Genomic DNA, 18,851 nt, shown 5'->3' on the forward strand with positions numbered 1-18,851 from the left:
GGTTTCCTTGCAGACGTTTCATGACCCAACTAGGGAATATCATCAGTGCAGGTAGAAAAGGGGGTTTGTAAAGAGGAGAAGGAATTATGAATGTGGGGTCCTTGGTGCCCTCTGAGCTTCGTGGTTTCCTTGCAGACGTTTCATGACCCAACTAGGGAACATCATCAGTGGTAGTAGGGAGTGGGGTTTGTGAAGTAAAGAAGCAGAAAGGGGGAGAGGAAGAAGAGAAAGGAGAGGAGGAGAAGGAGGACTGTGGGGTCCTTGATGCCCTCTGAGCTTGGTGGTATGCTTGCAGACGTTTCACGACCCAACTAGGGAACATCATCAGTGCTAGTAGGGAGTGGGGTTTGTGTAGAGGAGGAGCAGGTTTAGAGGAAGAGCAGGATTGTGGGGTGCTTTATAGTCTCTGAGCTTGGGGTTTTTCTTGCAGACGTTTCATGACCCACCTAGATAACACCATCAGTGCTAGAAGAAGACTAGAAGACCTCCAAGGTCCCTTCCAACTCTTGTCATTCTGTATTCCATTGCACATCAGGCCTTCATGGTTTGTTTCAAAGCCCCACCACTTTCCTCCCCGGTGGGGCGGGGAAGGGGCAAGAGAGGACCAGTCCTTTCTGGCCCAGGGAGAATTAGGTTATGTCAGCCGAGGAGACGGCATGATCCAGCCGATAAGCCTTGGGTGGCGTAGGGTCAGAGGGCTGGCCGTAAAAAAAAAAAAATCTTGGCAAGGGACACAGGATGACCTCAGGAGGGGTCAGCTTCTATGTCTTGCCGGCCAGGAAGGGGGAAGGCCTGGCTTGAGATGGTAGAAGGCGGTGCAGACGGGCAGCTCTCTGGAACAAGGGCTGCTTTCCCGCTTCCTCAAATCTCCCGGGATTTTCCCAAGAGGAGAAAAATCCCCTGAGATTGCTCTGCAGCTAAATCAATCCTGTTTTGATTTTATTTTATTTGAAATTGCCTTTGTTGTAGTGGAAGTGCTGCTCTTGGGAAATTGGAACTTTTTTGATCTCAGAAATAGGACCCGTCTGGTAAATTCACACGAGGCAATTACCTTTTTTAATTGATTTGATTTTAATTGCCTTTAATCAATCTATCTATCTCTATCTATCTATCTATCTATCTATCTATCTATCTATCACTAAATCCATCCATCCATTTATCTATCTATCCATCCATCCATCCATCCATCCATCCATCCATCCATCCATCCATCCATCCATCCATCCATCCATCCATCCATCTATCTATCTATCTATCTATCTATCTATCATCTATCTATCTTCTATGCATCTATCATCTATCTATCACTACATCCATCCATCCATCCATCTATCCATCCATCCATCCATCTATCTATCTATCATCTATCTATCACTGAAACCATCCATGCATCCATCCACCCATCCATCTATTTGTCTATCACTCTATCTATCTATCTATCTATCTATCTATCTATCTATCTATCTATCACTCTATCACTCTATCTATCTATCATCTATCTATCTATCATCTATCTATCTATCATCTATTTATCTATCTATCTATTTATCTATCTATCTAAATGGCAAGGTGGCTCAGTGGCTAAGATGCTGGGCTTTTCGATCAAAAAGTTCAGCGGTTCGGTGGTTCGAATCCCTAGCGCCGCGTAACGGAGTGAGCTCCCGTTCCTTGTCCCAGCTTCTGCCAACCTAGCAGTTCGAAAGCACGGAAGAAATGCAAGTAGAAAAATAGGGACCACCTTTGGTGGGAAAATAACAGCGTTCCGTGCGCCTTTGGCGTTGAGTCATGCCGGCCACATGACCATGGAGACGTCTTCGGACAGCGCTGGCTCTTCGGCTTAAAAATGGAGATGGTGATTGGCCCAAAGTCCCCCAGTTGGCTTTCATGCCTAAGGTGGGGCTAGAACTCATGGCGACTATCATAAATACATGCTGGTTGCCAGGCGCCCACCTTTTGATCATGTGTCATAAGTGCTAGGACCAGTCTTACATTATGAGTTTCAGCACCATCTTAAATTTGTGCTGTCATTAAATGAGCAGCTGTCCGTTGAGGGCTGCCTGTACCTTTCTAAGGTCTGGGGGAAAATATTTCAAATAAATATTTGTTGGCCAAGGGTTGGGATAGATGACCTCAAGGGTTCCTCCCAGGCATTGCAAGCCATCTGCGGGGTGTCTCTCTCAGACATGCCAAATGAGTCGTCAGTGCTTATGTTAAGGTAAAGGTTCCCCTCGAACATATGTCCTAGTCGTTCCTGACTCTAGGGGGCGGTGCTCATCCCCGTTTCAAAGCCGAAGAGCCAGCGCTGTCCCAAGACGTCTCCGTGGTCATGTGGGCGGCATGACTCAACGCCCGAAGGCGCACAGAACGCTGTTCCCTTCCCACCAAAGGTGGCTCCTATTTTTCTACTGGCTTTCGAATTTCTAGATTGGCAGAAGCTGGGACAAGTAACGGGAGCTCACTCCGTTTCGCAGCACTAGGGATTCGAACCACCAAACTGCCGACCTTTCTGATCGACAAGCTCAGCGCCTTAGCTGCTGAGCCCCCGCAGTCCCACACGCTTCGGTTACAAGGCTCCAGTCTGATTTTATAAAGTTTTGACATTGGGGGAAGAAAGTAGAAGGTTTCCCCCAAAATTTCTGAGAACGTAACCGCCGTGTCTGACCCGATGTTACGTCCCCTTTTGTTAGGGTTGGTGGAACACGGACGCAACTGGGCGGCCATTGCCAAGATGGTGGGGACAAAGAGCGAAGCTCAGTGCAAGAACTTCTACTTCAACTACAAACGGAGGCACAATCTCGACAGCCTCCTTCAGCAGTACAAACAGAAGGTGAGAAGGGCAGGTGGGTGAGGGGGGTGGGGTGGGATTAATGAGGGGGGGTCGCGGGAGATTAATTGGGGGTTGCCTGGAAAAAAAATGGGAATGGGACATTTTTGGCCATCTTCATTCCGTGAGACCCAGGATCTTCCTCTGTCAAAGAATTTCATTCATTTATTCGTTCAGTCTTCCATTACTTATCCTGCTATCCATTCGTTATCCATCCATTCATTTATTCATCCGTCCGTCCGTCCGTCTACCCATTTATTAATTCTTATTGATTCATCCATCCATTTATTCATTGTTTAGCTATCAGTTCAGTCATCCATCCATTCATTCATTATCCATCCATCCATCATCCGTTCAATTTTCCATCCATTCATTCTTCCATCCATCAATTCTTCCATCATTCATTAACCATTTATTTGTTAGCCATCCATTCAGTATTTATCCATCCATTCGTTCATTATCTATCCATCCATCCATTATTCATTCAACATTTATCCATGCATTCATTCATTTTACATCAATTCATTCTTCCATCAATTCAACTGTCCATATTCATTATCCGTCTGTTCGTTCAACATCTGTCTATCTGTCCATCCATCCATTATGCATCATTCTACCTCATTTTCTACCTCCTCCGTCTACGTCTATGTCTATGTTTATGTATATGTATATGGTTTTAACAATGACTGTACACCGCCCCGAGTCCTGTTTAGGAAAGGGCGCGGTCTAGAAATAAAAGCTTATTATTATTATTATTATTATTCATTTATCCATGCATTCATTTATTTCCCATCATTTCATTCTTCCATCCATCAATTCTTCCATCCCTCATTCTTTATCCATTCATTTGTTATCTTTCCATTGAGTATTTATCCATCCATTTGTTGTTCATCCATCCATCATCCATTATTTATCCGTGCCGTCATTCATTTTACATCAGTTCATTCTTCCATCCATCAATTCATCCATCCACCCATCCTTTCCTTATCCATTCACACTTTATCCATCCATTCATTATTTATCCATGCCTTCATTCATTTTACATCAATTCATTCTTCCATCCATCCATCCATTAATTAATTAATTCATTATTTATTTATTTATCTATCCATGCATTCATTTCCCATCATTTCATTCTTCCACCCATCAATTCATTCATGCATCATTCATTATCCGTTCATTTGTTAGCCATCCCTTCAGGATTTATCCATCCATTTGTTCATCATCTGTCCATCCATCCATCCATCCATCCATCCATCCATTATTCATTATTTATTTATTTATTTATTTATTCATCCATTCATTCATTTTCCATCAATTCATCCATCCCTCATTCTTTATCCATTCATTTGTTATCTTTCCATTCAGTATTTATCCATCCATTCGTTCATCATCCATCCATTGTCATCCATTTTCCATTAGTTCATTCTTCCACCCATCCATTCATTCTTCCATTCACTTGTTATCCATCCATTCATTATTTATCCGTTCATTCATTGTCCATCCACCCACCCATCCATCCATCCATCCTTTCAGTATCCATTCACACATATTCATTATCCATCTGTTTGTTCATCATCTGTCCATCCATCCATTATTTATCCGTGCCGTCATTCATTTTACATCAGTTCATTCTTCCATCCATCAATTCATCCATCCATCCATCCTTTCAGTATCCATTCACACATCCATCCATTCATTATTTATCCATGCCTTCATTCATTTTACATCAATTCATTCTTCCATTCACTTGTTATCCATCCATTCATTATTTATCCGTTCATTCATTGTCCATCCATCCATCCAATTTGTATGGCCATCCATCTCAAACCAGTGTGTTCGATTCTCAAGACAGCCATGCACTGCTTCGTACTGACGAAGGTCGTTGTATCCCAGGGTCACACGATCCCCTTTTGCGACCTTCGAACCGGGGGGGAGGGAGCCAGATTCACTCAAAAACTGTGCGACTCACTTTAACTACAGCTGCAGTGATTCACTTAACGTCTGCAGGAAGAAAGGTTGTAAAACGGGACAAAAGTTGCTGGACAAGCGTCTTGCTCGGCCGCGGAAATTTGGGGTTCCTTTGCAGTCGTAAGTAGAGGACTCCCTGCATAAGGCAGAAGTTACACCGTCCCCCTTCCTTTTCCCAGTCTTCTCGAAGGCCGCGCGAGGAACGGGAAGTTTCGCAGTGCGAAAGCGTGGCGTCCACTGTCTCCGCACAGGAGGATGAAGACATTGAGGTCTCCAATGAGGAAGAGAATCCAGAAGACAGCGAAGGTGGGCCTAGAACTGGGGGGTCAAACTCAATTTCATTGAGGGCCGCATCAGTGGATGGCCATTTTGATGCCACTCACTGGGTGTGGCTGACTGGGTGGGCGTGGCCATATTGACATCAGCCAGGTGTGGCTGATTGGGTGGGCGGGAACATATTGACGCCACTCACTGGGTATGGCTGACTGATTGGGCATGGCCATTTTGATGCCACTCACTGGGTGGGCGTGGTCATCTTGACACCACTCCCAATGTGGCTGACTGGATGGGCATAGCCAGATTGACGCTACTCACTGGGTGTGGCTGACTGGGTGGGCGTGGCCATCTTGACATCAACCAGGTGTGGCTGACTGGGTGGGCGGGGACATATTGACGCCACTCACTGGGTGTGGCTGACTGGGTGGGCGGGGACATATTGACACCACTCCCAGTGTGGCTGATTGGATGGGCATAGCCAGATTGACACTACTCACTGGGTGTGGCTGACTGGGTGGGTGTGGCCATCTTGACATCAATCAGGTGTGGCTGACTGGGTGGGCGGGGACATATTGACGCCACTCACTGGGTGTGGCCAACTGGTTGGGCATGGCCATTTTGATGCCACTCAGTGGGTGGGCGTGGCCATCTTGACACCACTCCCAGTGTGGCTGACTGGATAGGCATAGCCAGATTGACGCTACTCACTGGGTGTGGCTGACTGGGTGGGCGTGGCCAGCTTGACACCACTCACTGGGTGTGGCCGATGGGGTGGGTGTGGCTATCGACACCACTCACCAGGTGTGCAAGGTGTGCAAGGCCATATTGATGTCACTCACTGGGTGTGGCTGACTGGTGGGCGTGGCCATCTTGACGCCACTCCCAGTGCGGCTGACTGGGTGGATGTGGCTAGCATGACACCACTCACTGGGTGTGGTCAACGGTGGGTGTGGCCAGCTTAACACCACTCCCCAAAGTTTCTTCTTCGCATTGGGTAGACTGGGCCACACCAGCTGGACACTTACATTTTCTAGGACGGCTCTGCATCATGGGCCTTGTGTTTGACACCCCTGGTCTAGAAAGACCAAGGCGGGTTCCAGAGTCCGAGCATCCAGGCAGAAGGCCCAAAAGCCAATTTGCTTGATCCATTTGAGCAGGATGAGGTGGGGGTGGGGGCTCTAATCAATCAGAATGGAGCAGGAAGGGACCTTGCAAAAGCCGGAGACCTTATGCCACTTCAGACAAATGGTTCTCTTCTTGAAAACTTCCAGTGTTGGACCACCCACAAGCCCTTTCACTGATTATGATAGAATCATAGGGCTGAAGGGGACCTTGGAGGTCTTCTAGTCCAACCCCCGGCTCAAGCAGGAGACCTTAGCCAAATGGTCATCCAGTCTCTTTTTAAAGACCTGCAGTGTTGGGGCATTCACAACTTCTGGAGGCAAGCTGTTCCACTGATTAATTGTTCTAACTGTCAGGAAGTTTCTCCTCAGTTCTAAGTTGCTTCTCTCCTTGATTAGTTTCCACCCATTGCTTCTTGTTCTACCCTCAGGTGCCTTGGAGAATAGCTTGACTCCCTCTTCTTTGGGGCAACCCCTGAGATATTGGAAGACTGCTATCATGTCTCCCCTAGTCCTTCTTTCTCTTAAGCTAGACATACCCAATTCCTGCAACTGTTCTTAACAGAATAGAACAGACCAGATCTGGAAGGGACCATGGAGGTCTTCTAGTCCAGCCCCCTGCTTAAGTAGGAGATCCAATTTCATTTCAGACAAATGGCTATTCAGTCTCTTCTTAAGAAACCTCCAATGATGGAGTCCCCACAACTTCTGGTGGCAAGCTGTTCCACTGATTAATTGTTCTCACTGTCAGGAAATTTCTCCTTAGTTCTAGATGGGGTCTCTCCTTAATTAGTTTCCCCATAAAAGGAATCAACATTAACCTTGGGAAAGATGATTGGATTCTGAGATCAATCAGGAATCACAGAATCTTGGACAAAGCTAATCCAGGAGGAGAAGCAACTTAGAACTGAGGAGAAATTTCCTGACAGTGAGAACAATTAATCAGTGGAACAGCGAAGAAAGGATGGATGGATGGATGGATGGATGGATGGATGGAAGGAAGGAAGGAAGGAAGGGCAATGGGTGGTAACTAATGAAGGAGAGAAGCAACTTAGAACTGGGGAGAAATTTCCTGACAGTTAGAGCAATTAACCAGTGGAACAGGGAAGGAAGGAAGGGAGGAAGGAAGGAAGGAAGGAAGGAAGGAAGGGAGGAAGGAAGGAAGGAAGGGAGGAAGGGAGGAAAAAGGAAGGAAAGAAGGAAGGAAGGAAGGAAGGAAGGAAGGAAGGAAGGAAGGAAGGAAGGAAGGAAGGAAGGAAGGAAGGGCAGTGGGTGGAAACTAATCAAGGAGAGAAGCAACTTAGAACTGAGGAGAAACTTCCTGACAGTGAGAACAATTAATCGGTGGAACAGCTTGCCTCCAGAAGTTGTGAAGGCCCCAACACTGGAAGTCTTTAAGAAGATGTTGGATAGCCATTTGTCTGAAACAGTATAGGGTTTCCTGCCTAGGCAGGGGGTTAGACTAGAAGACCTCCAAGGTCCCTTCCAACTCTGCTATTGTATTATTGTACTAATGAAAATAAGGACCAGGGGAGACATGATAGCAGTCTTCCAGTATCTCAGGGGTTGCCCCAAAGAAGAGGGAGTCAAGCTGTTCTCCAAGGCACCTGAGGGTAGAAAAAGAAGCAATGGGTGGAAACTAATCAAGGAGAGAAGCAACTTAGAACTGAGGAGAAACTTCCTGACAGTCAGAACAATTAATCAGTGGAACAGAAGTTGCCTCCAGAAGTTGTGAATGTCCCAACACTGGAAGTCTTTAAGAAGATGCTGGATAGCCATTTGTCTGAAACGGTATAGGGTTTCCTGCCTAGGCAGGGGGTTGGACTAGAAGACCTCTGAGGTCCCTTCCAACTCTTCTATTGTATTGTATTGTAGATAGTTATATTCTCACAGCTTGTAGTGTTTTGCAGAGACCCGAAAAGCCCCACCAAGCATGCGCGGAGGGAGGTGAATGTGCATGCTTGATGGAGCTCAGCTGGGCCTCCACATGGCACCTGTGGCACATGTGTCCTAGGTTCGCCATCACAGGTATAAGGTCTCCTGCTTGTAGAAGGGGTTGGACTAGAAGACCTCCAAGGTCCCTTTCTATGATTCCATTGCAATCGGGGAAAAGGGCTTGCCTCCAGAAGTTGTGGGGGCTCCCATCACTGGAGGTTTTTAAGAAGAGACTGGACAGGCAATTGTCTGAAATGGTATAAGTGTCAGGGTTCTAAGTAACACACCCATAGCAAACAGAACTTCGAGGCGGGTAGTTTCCTCAAAGAACTGTTTAATTTGCCATGTCATATTGGCACACGGTGGTGAATACCGACTCTGAATATTCCCCCGGTTTTCACCTAATTAAAACTTTCCCCTTTCCCGAACAATCAGCCATACGGTCCAATCAAGGTGCCATTCTGTTGCCTGGCAACTTTACTCCTCCTTTCTCCAGCCAGCTGTGGAAATGACCTTGGTTCCCAAGGGGGAAGTGTTTTGTTTTGGCTACCAAACCCCAACTATCTCTACTGCCCCCTCCCTATCCCTCAGCCTCCAGTGTAGCAACACTGAAGCTTCAAAACGGCCACGTCAGCTTCCGAGTTGGCGATAAGGCCTCCTGCTTGTGCAAGGGGTTAGACTAGAAGACCTTCAAGGTCCCTTCCCGTTGTTCTCTTATACTTTCCTGGGCTTACGCTCAAATGAATGCCTTTCCAGGTGCCGAAAACAGCTCCGATACGGAAAGCGCCCCGTCTCCTTCTCCGACGGAGACTTCCAAATCGTTAGCAGACGCCCCTCCGGAGACCATCTCCTCTCAGATGACCACCGAGGTGGCGGCCGAGCAGGACTCTGCCATAAAACCAGCCCCCAGCGCCTCCCCTCCCTCGGCTGCCCCCGGCACGAAGCCAGCCGAGAGCGAAGGACCCGAGCTGCAGGTGAAGGAAGAAGCCAAATCCGAGGTGGAGGAGCTGATGGAGACGGAGAGTGGGATCTCCATGGTGGACACCAAGCCCGTCCTCAACCTGGCGGCCCCTACCAAACTGGAGCCCGTTGAAATGGACACCAAGCCTCCCTTAGACATTCAGGTCAAGGTGGAGAACGAGGCCAAAGAGCGAGACGAGGAGGGGCTGAAGGAGAAGCTGGAGCCAGACGGAGGTGACTTTGGCTCCAGCCACCTGGCCAGCGTCCAGAGGATGGAACCCAGCTCCGACAACGACTCCAGCGCCACTTGCAGTGCCGATGAAGAGGTGGACGGCGAGCCCGAGAGGCAGAGGTGAGGTCCCAGGCCCGGCACGGGGAGAGGGTCTCTTGCTTCTCCATTTCAGAAACTCACCTGTCCGTATTCTCGCTGACAGATGCCCACCTAGCCCTTAGACTTATATACTGCTTTGCAGTGCTTTTACCCCCCTCTCTCTAAGCGGTTTACAGAGTCAGCCTCTTGCCCCCAACAATCTGGGTCCTAACTTAACTGACCTCGGAGGGATGGAAGGCTGAATCAAACTTGAGCCAGTTAGGGTCGAACTTCCTGGCTGTGGGCAGAGTTAGTAGCCTGAAATGCTGCCTTCTAACCACTGGGTCACCACTCCTTCCTTCCTTCCTTCCTTCCTTCCTTCCTTCCTTCCTTCCTTCCTTCCTTCCTTCCTTCCTTCCTTCCTTCCTTCCTTCCTTCCCTCCCTCCCTCCCTCCCTCCCTCCCTCCCTCCCTCCCAAGCAATAGCACTTAGACTTATATGCCACTTCACAGTGCTCTACGGCCTGTAAGCAGTTTAGTGAGTCAACCTTGAGCTGGTTAGGGTCGAACTTCCTGGCTGTGGGCAGAGTTAGTAGCCTGCAATGCTGCCTTCTAACCACTACATCCCCACGGGTGCACAATTCTTACAATTCCCTGTAAAAATACAGGGAGTCCTCGACATACAGCCACTCGTTTATTTACTGGTTTATAAACGGGGCTGAAAAAGTGACTTATGCCGGTTTTCACACTTACGACCACTGCAGCATCCCCATGGTCACGTAAATCAAAATTCACACGCTTGGCAACCGCCTCATATTTATGACGGCTGTGGTGTCCCCGGGATTACGTGATCCCCTTTTGCGACCTTGTAACAAGGAAAGTCCACCGGGAAGCCGGATTAATCACCGCTTAGCAACGGCAGCGCTTCTCTTTACGATTGTGGCGAGAAAGGTCGTAAAACGGGGCAAAACTCGCTTAGGAACGCTCCCTTTTAGCAGAGGGCTAAGTTGTGGGCGTAAGTCGAGGGCAGCTTTTTTTCAGGGTCGTCGTAACTCCCGAACAGCCGCTAAATGGGTGGGCGTCGGGTGAGGACTGCCTGCATGGCATTATTATATTCTTTTCATGCCTCTTTATTGCTGCTATTCATGTATTTCATGCCATGTGCCCGCAATGGCGAACCGATGGCACGCGTGCCCAAAGTGGCGCACAGAGCCATGTCGCCCGTTCCTCTTATGGGTTTCCGGCACATGACGATCAGCTTTCCTACGTCCATGCGGCAGTGCCAGAAATTGGGAGAGCTGGTCTTACATTTTCTGGCATGAACTCTTACGCCGGCCAGCTAATCAGGCATGATTATGGCAGGCATGCGCGCCAGCCGGAAACTTTCTGGTGCGCGCATGCTCCCTGGGCAGCTTCTCTTCCAGGTTGCATGCGCGCGCCCTCCCTTTGTGGCACTCGGTGCCAAAAAGGTTTAGCCTCATTGGCATATGCTAATAAATACCGTATTTTTCAGAGTATAAGACGCATCTTTTCCCCCCGAAAAAAAGACGGAGAAAATCTGGGTGCGTCTTATACACTGAATACAGCATTTTTGGCCACCCAAAACCCCGCCCCCTTCGCAAAATTGCATGTCCAGAGGGTTTGGGAGGCCTGCAAAGTGCTCCTGGGGGGCTGGGGGAGGGGAAAAACAAGGGGAAAAAGGGTTGTTTTTTTCTCGTTTTTGCCCCCCAGTCCCTTAGAGCACTCTACAAGCCCCCTAAAGGCTATGCATGCCCTGTTTTGGGCCCGTTTCACAAAATGCGGGCCATTTTTTGCTCATGTTCTGCACCCAGGATCACTTTGCAGGCCTCTCAAACTCTCTACACGCCCCGTTTTTCACAAAAAAAAAAAAATGAGGTGTGCAAAGGATTTGGGGGGCCTGCAGAGTGCAAAAACCTTTTTTTTTAAATGTACCTCTTCAAAATCCCGGTGCGTCTTATACTCCGAAAAATACGGCAAGTGAATACATTTAAGAGAAGGAACCCGGAGGCTTGCCCTCACAACCCGACCTGGCAGGACAGGTTAACAGGTGGTCCTCAACTTGCCACGGTTCGTTTAGTGACCCTTCAAGGTATCGATGGAAAAAAGCGACTTAACGACCGTTCCCCAGCCAGATTTTCTAAACGGCTTGACCACAAACCCCCCCCCCCCCGCTTTGTAGGACGCCAGCGTGGTTGTCGCCGTCTTCTCCTTCTTCTTCTACGGGCATCCCGCTCCCCCCCCCCCGTTTGCTCCACCGTGTCCTGTGGCCATGGCGGTGGGTGCGCAACGAGGGCGGCGTGTAATGGAAAGTTTCCTCTGGCCTTGGACGCCCTCCAGGCAAGGATCACAGCTGGGCTTGCCCTGAAGTCCCTGCTAAATGTCAGCGGGATCAAGTTACTCAGCTTCCCCCCCCTTTTCTTTCAAATCTCTCTCTTTGTGTCTGTCTGTCTGTTTATGTGTCTGTCTGTGTGTCTGTGGGTTTTTGGAAAAGGGTATTCACAAGTACCACATCTCTCTCTCTCTTTCTCCCTCTCTCTTTCTCTCTCTTCTCCCTCTTTCTCTTTCTCTGTGTCTTTTTCTTTCTCTTCTCTCTGTCTTTCTCTTTCTCTCCCTGTTTTTCTTTCTTTCTTTCTTTTGTCTCTCTCTTTTTTTCTCCATCTTTTCTCTCCTCTCTCTCTCTGTTTTTCATTTTCTTTCTCTTTTCTGTCTCTGTGTTTCTCTCTCTCTGTCTTTCTCTTTTATCTCCCTCTCTCTCTATGTCTTTCTCATTTTTCCCTCCCTCTTTTCTCTTCTCTCCCTCCTCTTTCACTCTTTCTCTTCTCTTCTCTGTTTCTGTCTGTCTGTTTCTCTTTCTCTGTCTTTCTGCTTTTTCTCTTTCCCCGTTTTTCTTTCTTTCTCTTTTTTCTCTCTCTCTCCTCTTTTTTTCTCTTTCTCTCTATCTTTCTCTGTATGTATCTTTCTCTTCTCTCTGTCTTTCCCTCTTTCTCTCTTCTCTCACTCTTTTCTCTCTCTCCTCTCTGTTTTTCACTTTCTTTCTCTGTCTTTCTTTTTCTGTCTCTGTCTGTTTCTCTGTCTTTCTGTCTCTCTTTTATCTCCTCTCTCTGTCTTTCTCTTTTTTCTCTCACTCTTTTCTCTCCTCTGTTTTTCACTCTTACTTTCTCTTTCTTTCTCTTCTCTGTCTCTGTCTGTCTGTTTCTCTTTCTCTGTCTTTCTGTTTTTCTCTCTCCCTGTTTTTCTTTCTCTTTTTTCTCTCTCTGTCTCCTCTTTTTTTCTCTTTCTCTATATCTTTCTCTGCATGTGTCTTTCTCTTCTCTCTGTCTTTCCCTCTCTCTCTCTCTTTCTCTCTCTCTTTTTCTCTCTTCTTCCTTTCTCTCTCTGAGAGAAAGATCCCTTTCCTACAAAAATCTAAACCGCAGTTCAGTTGTCCAGAACAGAGGGATTAGTGTCGCTCGGGTGGCTGCCACCTGGGGTGTGGTTGTGTACTCCGTGACCCACAAAAGACGTCTTTTAAAAGAAAAGCAGCGGAAGCCGGCGGGAGCCTCCCCGCCTGCTTCTCCTTTTTCTGCCCGTTTGCAAATAGGTATTTTCTTCATTTAAGAACATTGATTTGGCTGCCCAATTGGGGAGTCCGGGCAGCTTAGAGAAATAAAACAAAACCCCAATACAACCCCTCCCCCCCACCTCTCTTGGCAACAACAATCACACTGACCACATAAAGGTAATCCTCGACCTACGACCACAACCGGGGCCCAAATTTCCATTGCTAAGTGAGACTGGTCAAGTGACTTTTATCCCCTCTTGCGACCTTTCTTGCCGTAGTTGTTAAGTGAATCGCTGCAGTTCTTAAAGGAGTGACGTGGTCGTTAAGTGAATCTGGCTTCCCCATTGACTCTGCTCATCGGAAAGATACAAAAAGGGATCACGTGACCCCAGGACACTGCAATCCGTCATAAATATGAATCCGTCGCCAAACATCTGAAGTTTGATCGCGTGACCAAGGGGAAGCTGCAACAGTTGTTAAGTGTGAACAATAGTGACCGTTCAAAGATGCAAGCTGCTGAAAAAGTGACTTGCAATCATTTTTCACACTTAACGACCATTTTCACACTTAACGACCACTTTTCACACTTAGCGATCACTTTTCACACTTAGCGACCATTTTTCACACTTAGCGACCATTGCAGGATTCCCCATGGTCACATGATCAACATTCCAACGCCTGTCAGTGACTCATATTTATGACGGTTTCAGTGTCCTGGGGGGTCACGCGATCCCCTTTTACGACCTTGTGACAAGCAAAATCAACCGGGAAGCCAGATTCACTTAACAACCGTGTCACTAACTTAAGAACTGCAGCGATTCACTTAACAACTGCGGCAAGAAAGGTCGTAAGATGGGATAAAAGTCACTTGACCCATGTCTCACTTAGCAACGGAAATTGGGGGCTTAACAACCATGTTACTAACTCAACCGCTGCTGTGATTCATTTACTCACCGTGGCAAGAAAGGTCGTAGAATGGGGCACGACTCACTTAACAAATGTCTCGCTTTACAACAGGAATTTTGGGCCCAAGTCACTCATGGTGACATGACGTTTTCTGCGATGGAGAACTGAACTGTTCCCCTTCAACCTCAGAATTTCTTAAATATCTACCGTACTTTTCGGAATATAAGACCCACTTTTTAGCCCCATAAAAGAGAGCGGAAATGTTGATGCGTCGAACATTTGGAATACACCGAATATGGCCATTTTTGGCTTCCCCGAAACCCCGCCACGTGGGTCCCCTTTTTGCAAAAAAACGGGGCGCACAGAGGGATTGGGATGCCTACAGAGTGCTCCTGGGGGCCAGGAAGGGCAAAAATGACCGTATTTTTCAGACCATAAGACGCACCGGGGTATAAGACACGCACCAAGATTTCGAAGAGTAAGAAAAAAAAAGTTTTTGTCTTCCCTGGCCCCAAGGAGCACTTTGCCGGCTTCAGCAGAGTTGGGAGAAGGCAAAAAGCGGGTGGAAAGGGGGCCGTTTTTTGCAAAAAACGGAGGCATTTTTGCCTTCCCCCAGCCCTGCTGAAGCCGGCAGAGTGCTCCTGGGGGCCTGGCAAGGACAAAATTTTTTTTTGCCTACTTACCTCTTCGAAATCTTGGTGCGTCTTATACACCAGTGTGTCTTATAGGCCCATTTTCCCACAAAAATGGGATGTGGGGGCGGGGCTTCGGGAGGCTAAAAAATGGCTGTATGTGGTGTATAAGACGCGCCAACATTTCTGTTAAGTAATTAAGCTCCCCGTTAGAAGAGCGAGTATGCAGAGAAGCGTAATGAGAGTGATATGGAATAACACGCACAAACCAGCATTCAGAGATACTGAATAGTATAAAAATATAGTAGTTTACTATGTAGAAATATAGAAGTATTCAGAGTTCGGTTAACAGTCCAAGTCATACACGGTTCAGTCATTCAGTTATCAAAATAGTCAGTCTAACACACAAAGTATAGCTAAACAGTAGCAAACCACAATACCTCAATATACACCGATCAGCTTCTAACAAAACAGAGAGAGCTAACAGCCATTCTGGCTCCCTCTTATGGCTGCTTGAGGTAACAAGCCAATTACATCTCTTAAGCATTTAAAGTAACAGTAAAGTAAAGTATATAATAGCTTATATACATTGCCAAGCCAAGCCTAGGGTTACATCCCTAACAATTTCCACGCTGTTTAAGCTTGGGGGGGGGGGGGGGGAGAAGGTGCTCCGAAAAATACGGTATTTTTTTTTCTTCTTTTCCTCTCTGAAACCTCCCGTCTTCTACTCTGTTGCATCTTATAGCCCGAAAAATACGATATATTCATCTTCTCTGAAGTTCCTTCCTCCCCATCTCTACTGGTGAATGCAGTTATTGTCAGTCAGTTTGGGCCATTGAGTTTTACGACTGTGTTTTAATAGGCGTTTCCTGTAAAGGAGAATATTTTTAGCTCAGGGTTGAAACGAAGGGTCCTGGGTGCCCTCTGAACTTGGTTGTTTTCTTGCAGACGTTCCGTGACCCAGCTAGGAAACGTCATCAGTGTTAGAGGGGAGTGGGGTTGGCAGAGAAGAGGAGGAGGAGGAAGACTGTGGAGTGCTGGGTGCTTTCTGAACATGGTAGTTTTCTTGCAGACATTTCGTGACCTAACTAGGTAACATCATCAAGGCTAGAAGGGAGGAGGAGGAGGAGGAGGACTGTGAAGTCCTTGGTGCTATGTAGGTTGCTTTCTTGCAGACGTTTCATGACCCAACTAGGGAACATCATCAGTGGTAGAGGGGAAAAGGCTTTGCAGAGAAGAGGAGGAAGATTGTGGGGTCCTTACTGCTCTCTGAGCTGGGTGGTTTTCTTGCAGACATTTCATGACCCAACTAGGGAACATCATCAGTGCTAGAGGGGAGTGGGGTTTGCAGACTGGAGGAGAAGAAGAAGAGGAGGAGGATTGTGAGGTTGTTGAAGCTCTGTGAGCTTGGTAGGTTGTTTTCCAGACATTTCATTACCAACCTAGGTAACATCATCAGTGACAGAAGTGAGATAGCGGGAAAAGGGAGGAGGAAGAGAACTGGGAGTCCTTGGTGCTCTCTGAGGTTGGCGGTTTCCTTGCAGACGTTTCATGACCCTGCTAGGTTACATCATCAGTGCTAGTTTCCTCTTTATAGAATAATTTCACTTCTTCTTTATATAAAATATTTCTGATGGTATTTTTCTTCTTCCTCCAGGATCTTTGCAATGGACTCCAAGCCCTCCCTCTTAAATCCCACCGGACCCCTGATGGTATCCTCTGCAATTAAACAAGGACCGATGGATTTGCAGCAGCTTCAGCACCGAGCAGCCATCATACCACCAATGGTAAGTGCTGAAGAGATTGGAACTGCATCTTCCCCTTTCTCCTAAGGCTAGAAAAAGATAGAGAGCAGAGGTGTTGCCTCACCCTGCTTTAAGAGGGGAGGGCTTCCACTCCCAGAATCCCCCAGCCAGCCTGCTTTAAGAGGGGAGGGCTTCCACTCCCAGAATCCCCCAGCCAGAATGCTTTTAAGAGGGGAGGGCTTCCACTCCCAGAATCCCCCAGCCAGCATGCTTTAAGAGGGGAGGGCTTCCACTCCCAGAATCCCCCAGCCAGCATGCTTTAAGAGGGGTGGGCTTCCACTCCCAGAATCCCCCAGCCAGAATGCTTTAAGAGGGGAGGGCTTCCACTCCCAGAATCCCCCAGCCAGCATGCTTTAAGAGGGGTGGACATCCACTCCCAGAATCCCCCAGCCAGAATGCTTTAAGAGGGGTGGGCTTCCACTCCCAGAATCCCCCAGCCAGCATGCTTTTAGAGGGGTGGACTTCCACTCCCAGAATCCCCCAGCCAGCATGCTTTAAGAGGGGTGGGCTTCCACTCCCAGAATCCCCCAGCCAGAATGCTTTAAGAGGGGAGGTCTTCCACTCCCAGAATCCCCCAGCCAGCATGCTTTAAGAGGGGTGGACATCCACTCCCAGAATCCCCCAGCCATCATGCTTTAAGAGGGGTGGGCTTCCACTCCCAGAATCCCCCAGCCAGCATGCTTTAAGAGGGGTGGGCTTCCACTCCCAGAATCCCCCAGCCTGCCTGCTTTAAGAGGGGTGGGCTTCCACTCCCAGAATACCCCAGCCAGCATGCTTTAAGAGGGGTGGGCTTCCACTCCCAGAATCCCCCAGCCAGAATGCTTTAAGAGGGGTGGACTTCCACTCCCAGAATCCCCCAGCCATCATGCTTTAAGAGGGGAGGACTTCCACTCCCAGAATCCCCCAGCCAGCATGCTTTTAGAGGGGTGGACTTCCACTCCCAGAATCCCCCAACCAGAATGCTTTAAGAGGGGAGGACTTCAACTCCCAGAATCCCCCAACCAGAATGCTTTAAGAGGGGAGGACCTCCACTCCCAGAATCCCCCAGGCAGCCATGCTTTAAGAGGGGTGGACTTCCACTCCCAGAATCCCCCAGCCAGAATGCTTTAAGAGGGGAGGACTTCAACTCCCAGAATCCCCCAGCCAGAATGCTTTAAGAGGGGAGGACTTCAACTCCCAGAATCCCCCAGCCAGAATGCTTTAAGAGGGGTGGACTTCCACTCCCAGAATTCCCCAGCTGGCTTGCTTTAAGAGGGGTGGGCTTCCACTCCCAGAATCCCCCAGCCAGCATGCTTTAAGAGGGGTGGGCTTCCACTCCCAGAATCCCCCAGTCAGCATGCTTTAAGAGGGGTGGGCTTCCACTCCCAGAATCCCCCAGTCAGCATGCTTTAAGAGGGGAGGACTTCAACTCCCAGAATCCCCCAGCCAGAATGCTTTAAGAGGGGTGGACTTCCACTCCCAGAATTCCCCAGCTGGCTTGCTTTAAGAGGGGTGGGCTTCCACTCCCAGAATCCCCCAGTCAGCATGCTTTAAGAGGGGTGGGCTTCCACTCCCAGAATCCCCCAGCCAGCCTGCTTTAAGAGGGGTGGACTTCCACTCCCAGAATCCCCCAGCCAGAATGCTTTAAGAGGGGAGGACTTCAACTCCCAGAATCCCCCAACCAGAATGCTTTAAGAGGGGAGGACCTCCACTCCCAGAATCCCCCAGCCAGCCATGCTTTAAGAGGGGTGGACTTCCACTCCCAGAATCCCCCAGCCAGAATGCTTTAAGAGGGGAGGACTTCAACTCCCAGAATCCCCCAGCCAGAATGCTTTAAGAGGGGAGGACTTCAACTCCCAGAATCCCCCAACCAGAATGCTTTAAGAGGGGAGGACCTCCACTCCCAGAATCCCCAAGCCAGCCATGCTTTAAGAGGGGAGGACTTGATTCACTTAACAGCGGAAGTGATTCGCTTTGCAACCATAGCTGAGAAGGTTGCGATTCACTTAACAACTAGGAGATTTTTAACCCAAATTGTCGTCGTAAGTCGAGGACTACCTCTTCTTAAGGATTGATGGATTATATTTGTCCCCTGTCATACACCAGGAACGGCTGCCCATGATCCCCGGCTTCCCCACCAGTGGCTACACTCTCCTCCATCAGCACATCAAAGCTATGCACAAATCCAGTGTGCTGGAGGAGCAGCAGCGGCAGAGACAAGAACAGATGGAAGCCGATTTCCGGAGATCCTCTAGTCCCTGCGGCTCTTCAAAGAGTCCCAACATCGAGTGGGATGGTAGGTGAAGTAGCCCCCCCCCCCTACTCAGGGGCATTGTGGGAAAGCTGTTTTGTGCTGATCCTGGATGAGTCTGCGAGTCAGGGGCAGCCTCTGCCATCTCTTGCCGCGGGAGCCATAAAATCAAAGGGTGGGAACATGTTGAAATATAGCTGCGGCACTGTTCCTCAGTCTTGGGAAATTGGAGATGGGTGGACTTCCACTCCCAGAATTCCCCAGCCTGCATGCTTTAGGAGGGGTGGATTTTCATTCCCAGAATCCCCCAGTCAGCATGC

General features: G+C 48.4%; 1 protein-coding gene across 1 annotated transcript in view; it reads left to right on the top strand.

Annotated features, from left to right (window-relative positions):
* Positions 1-18,851, top strand: part of NCOR1 (nuclear receptor corepressor 1) — a 140,663-nt gene that overhangs the window by 60,222 nt on the left and 61,590 nt on the right. Inside the window, exons 16-21 of the mRNA XM_081940448.1 lie at positions 887-1,028; positions 2,642-2,827; positions 4,975-5,101; positions 8,884-9,439; positions 16,154-16,283; positions 18,387-18,576. Of these exons, the coding sequence (XP_081796574.1) occupies positions 887-1,028; positions 2,642-2,827; positions 4,975-5,101; positions 8,884-9,439; positions 16,154-16,283; positions 18,387-18,576 (1,331 nt within the window). The remainder of the gene's footprint in view (positions 1-886; positions 1,029-2,641; positions 2,828-4,974; positions 5,102-8,883; positions 9,440-16,153; positions 16,284-18,386; positions 18,577-18,851) is intronic.

Source organism: Natrix helvetica, assembly GCF_964273705.1.
Source record: "Natrix helvetica genome assembly, chromosome: 2".
NCBI classification, from domain to species: domain Eukaryota; kingdom Metazoa; phylum Chordata; class Lepidosauria; order Squamata; family Natricidae; genus Natrix; species Natrix helvetica.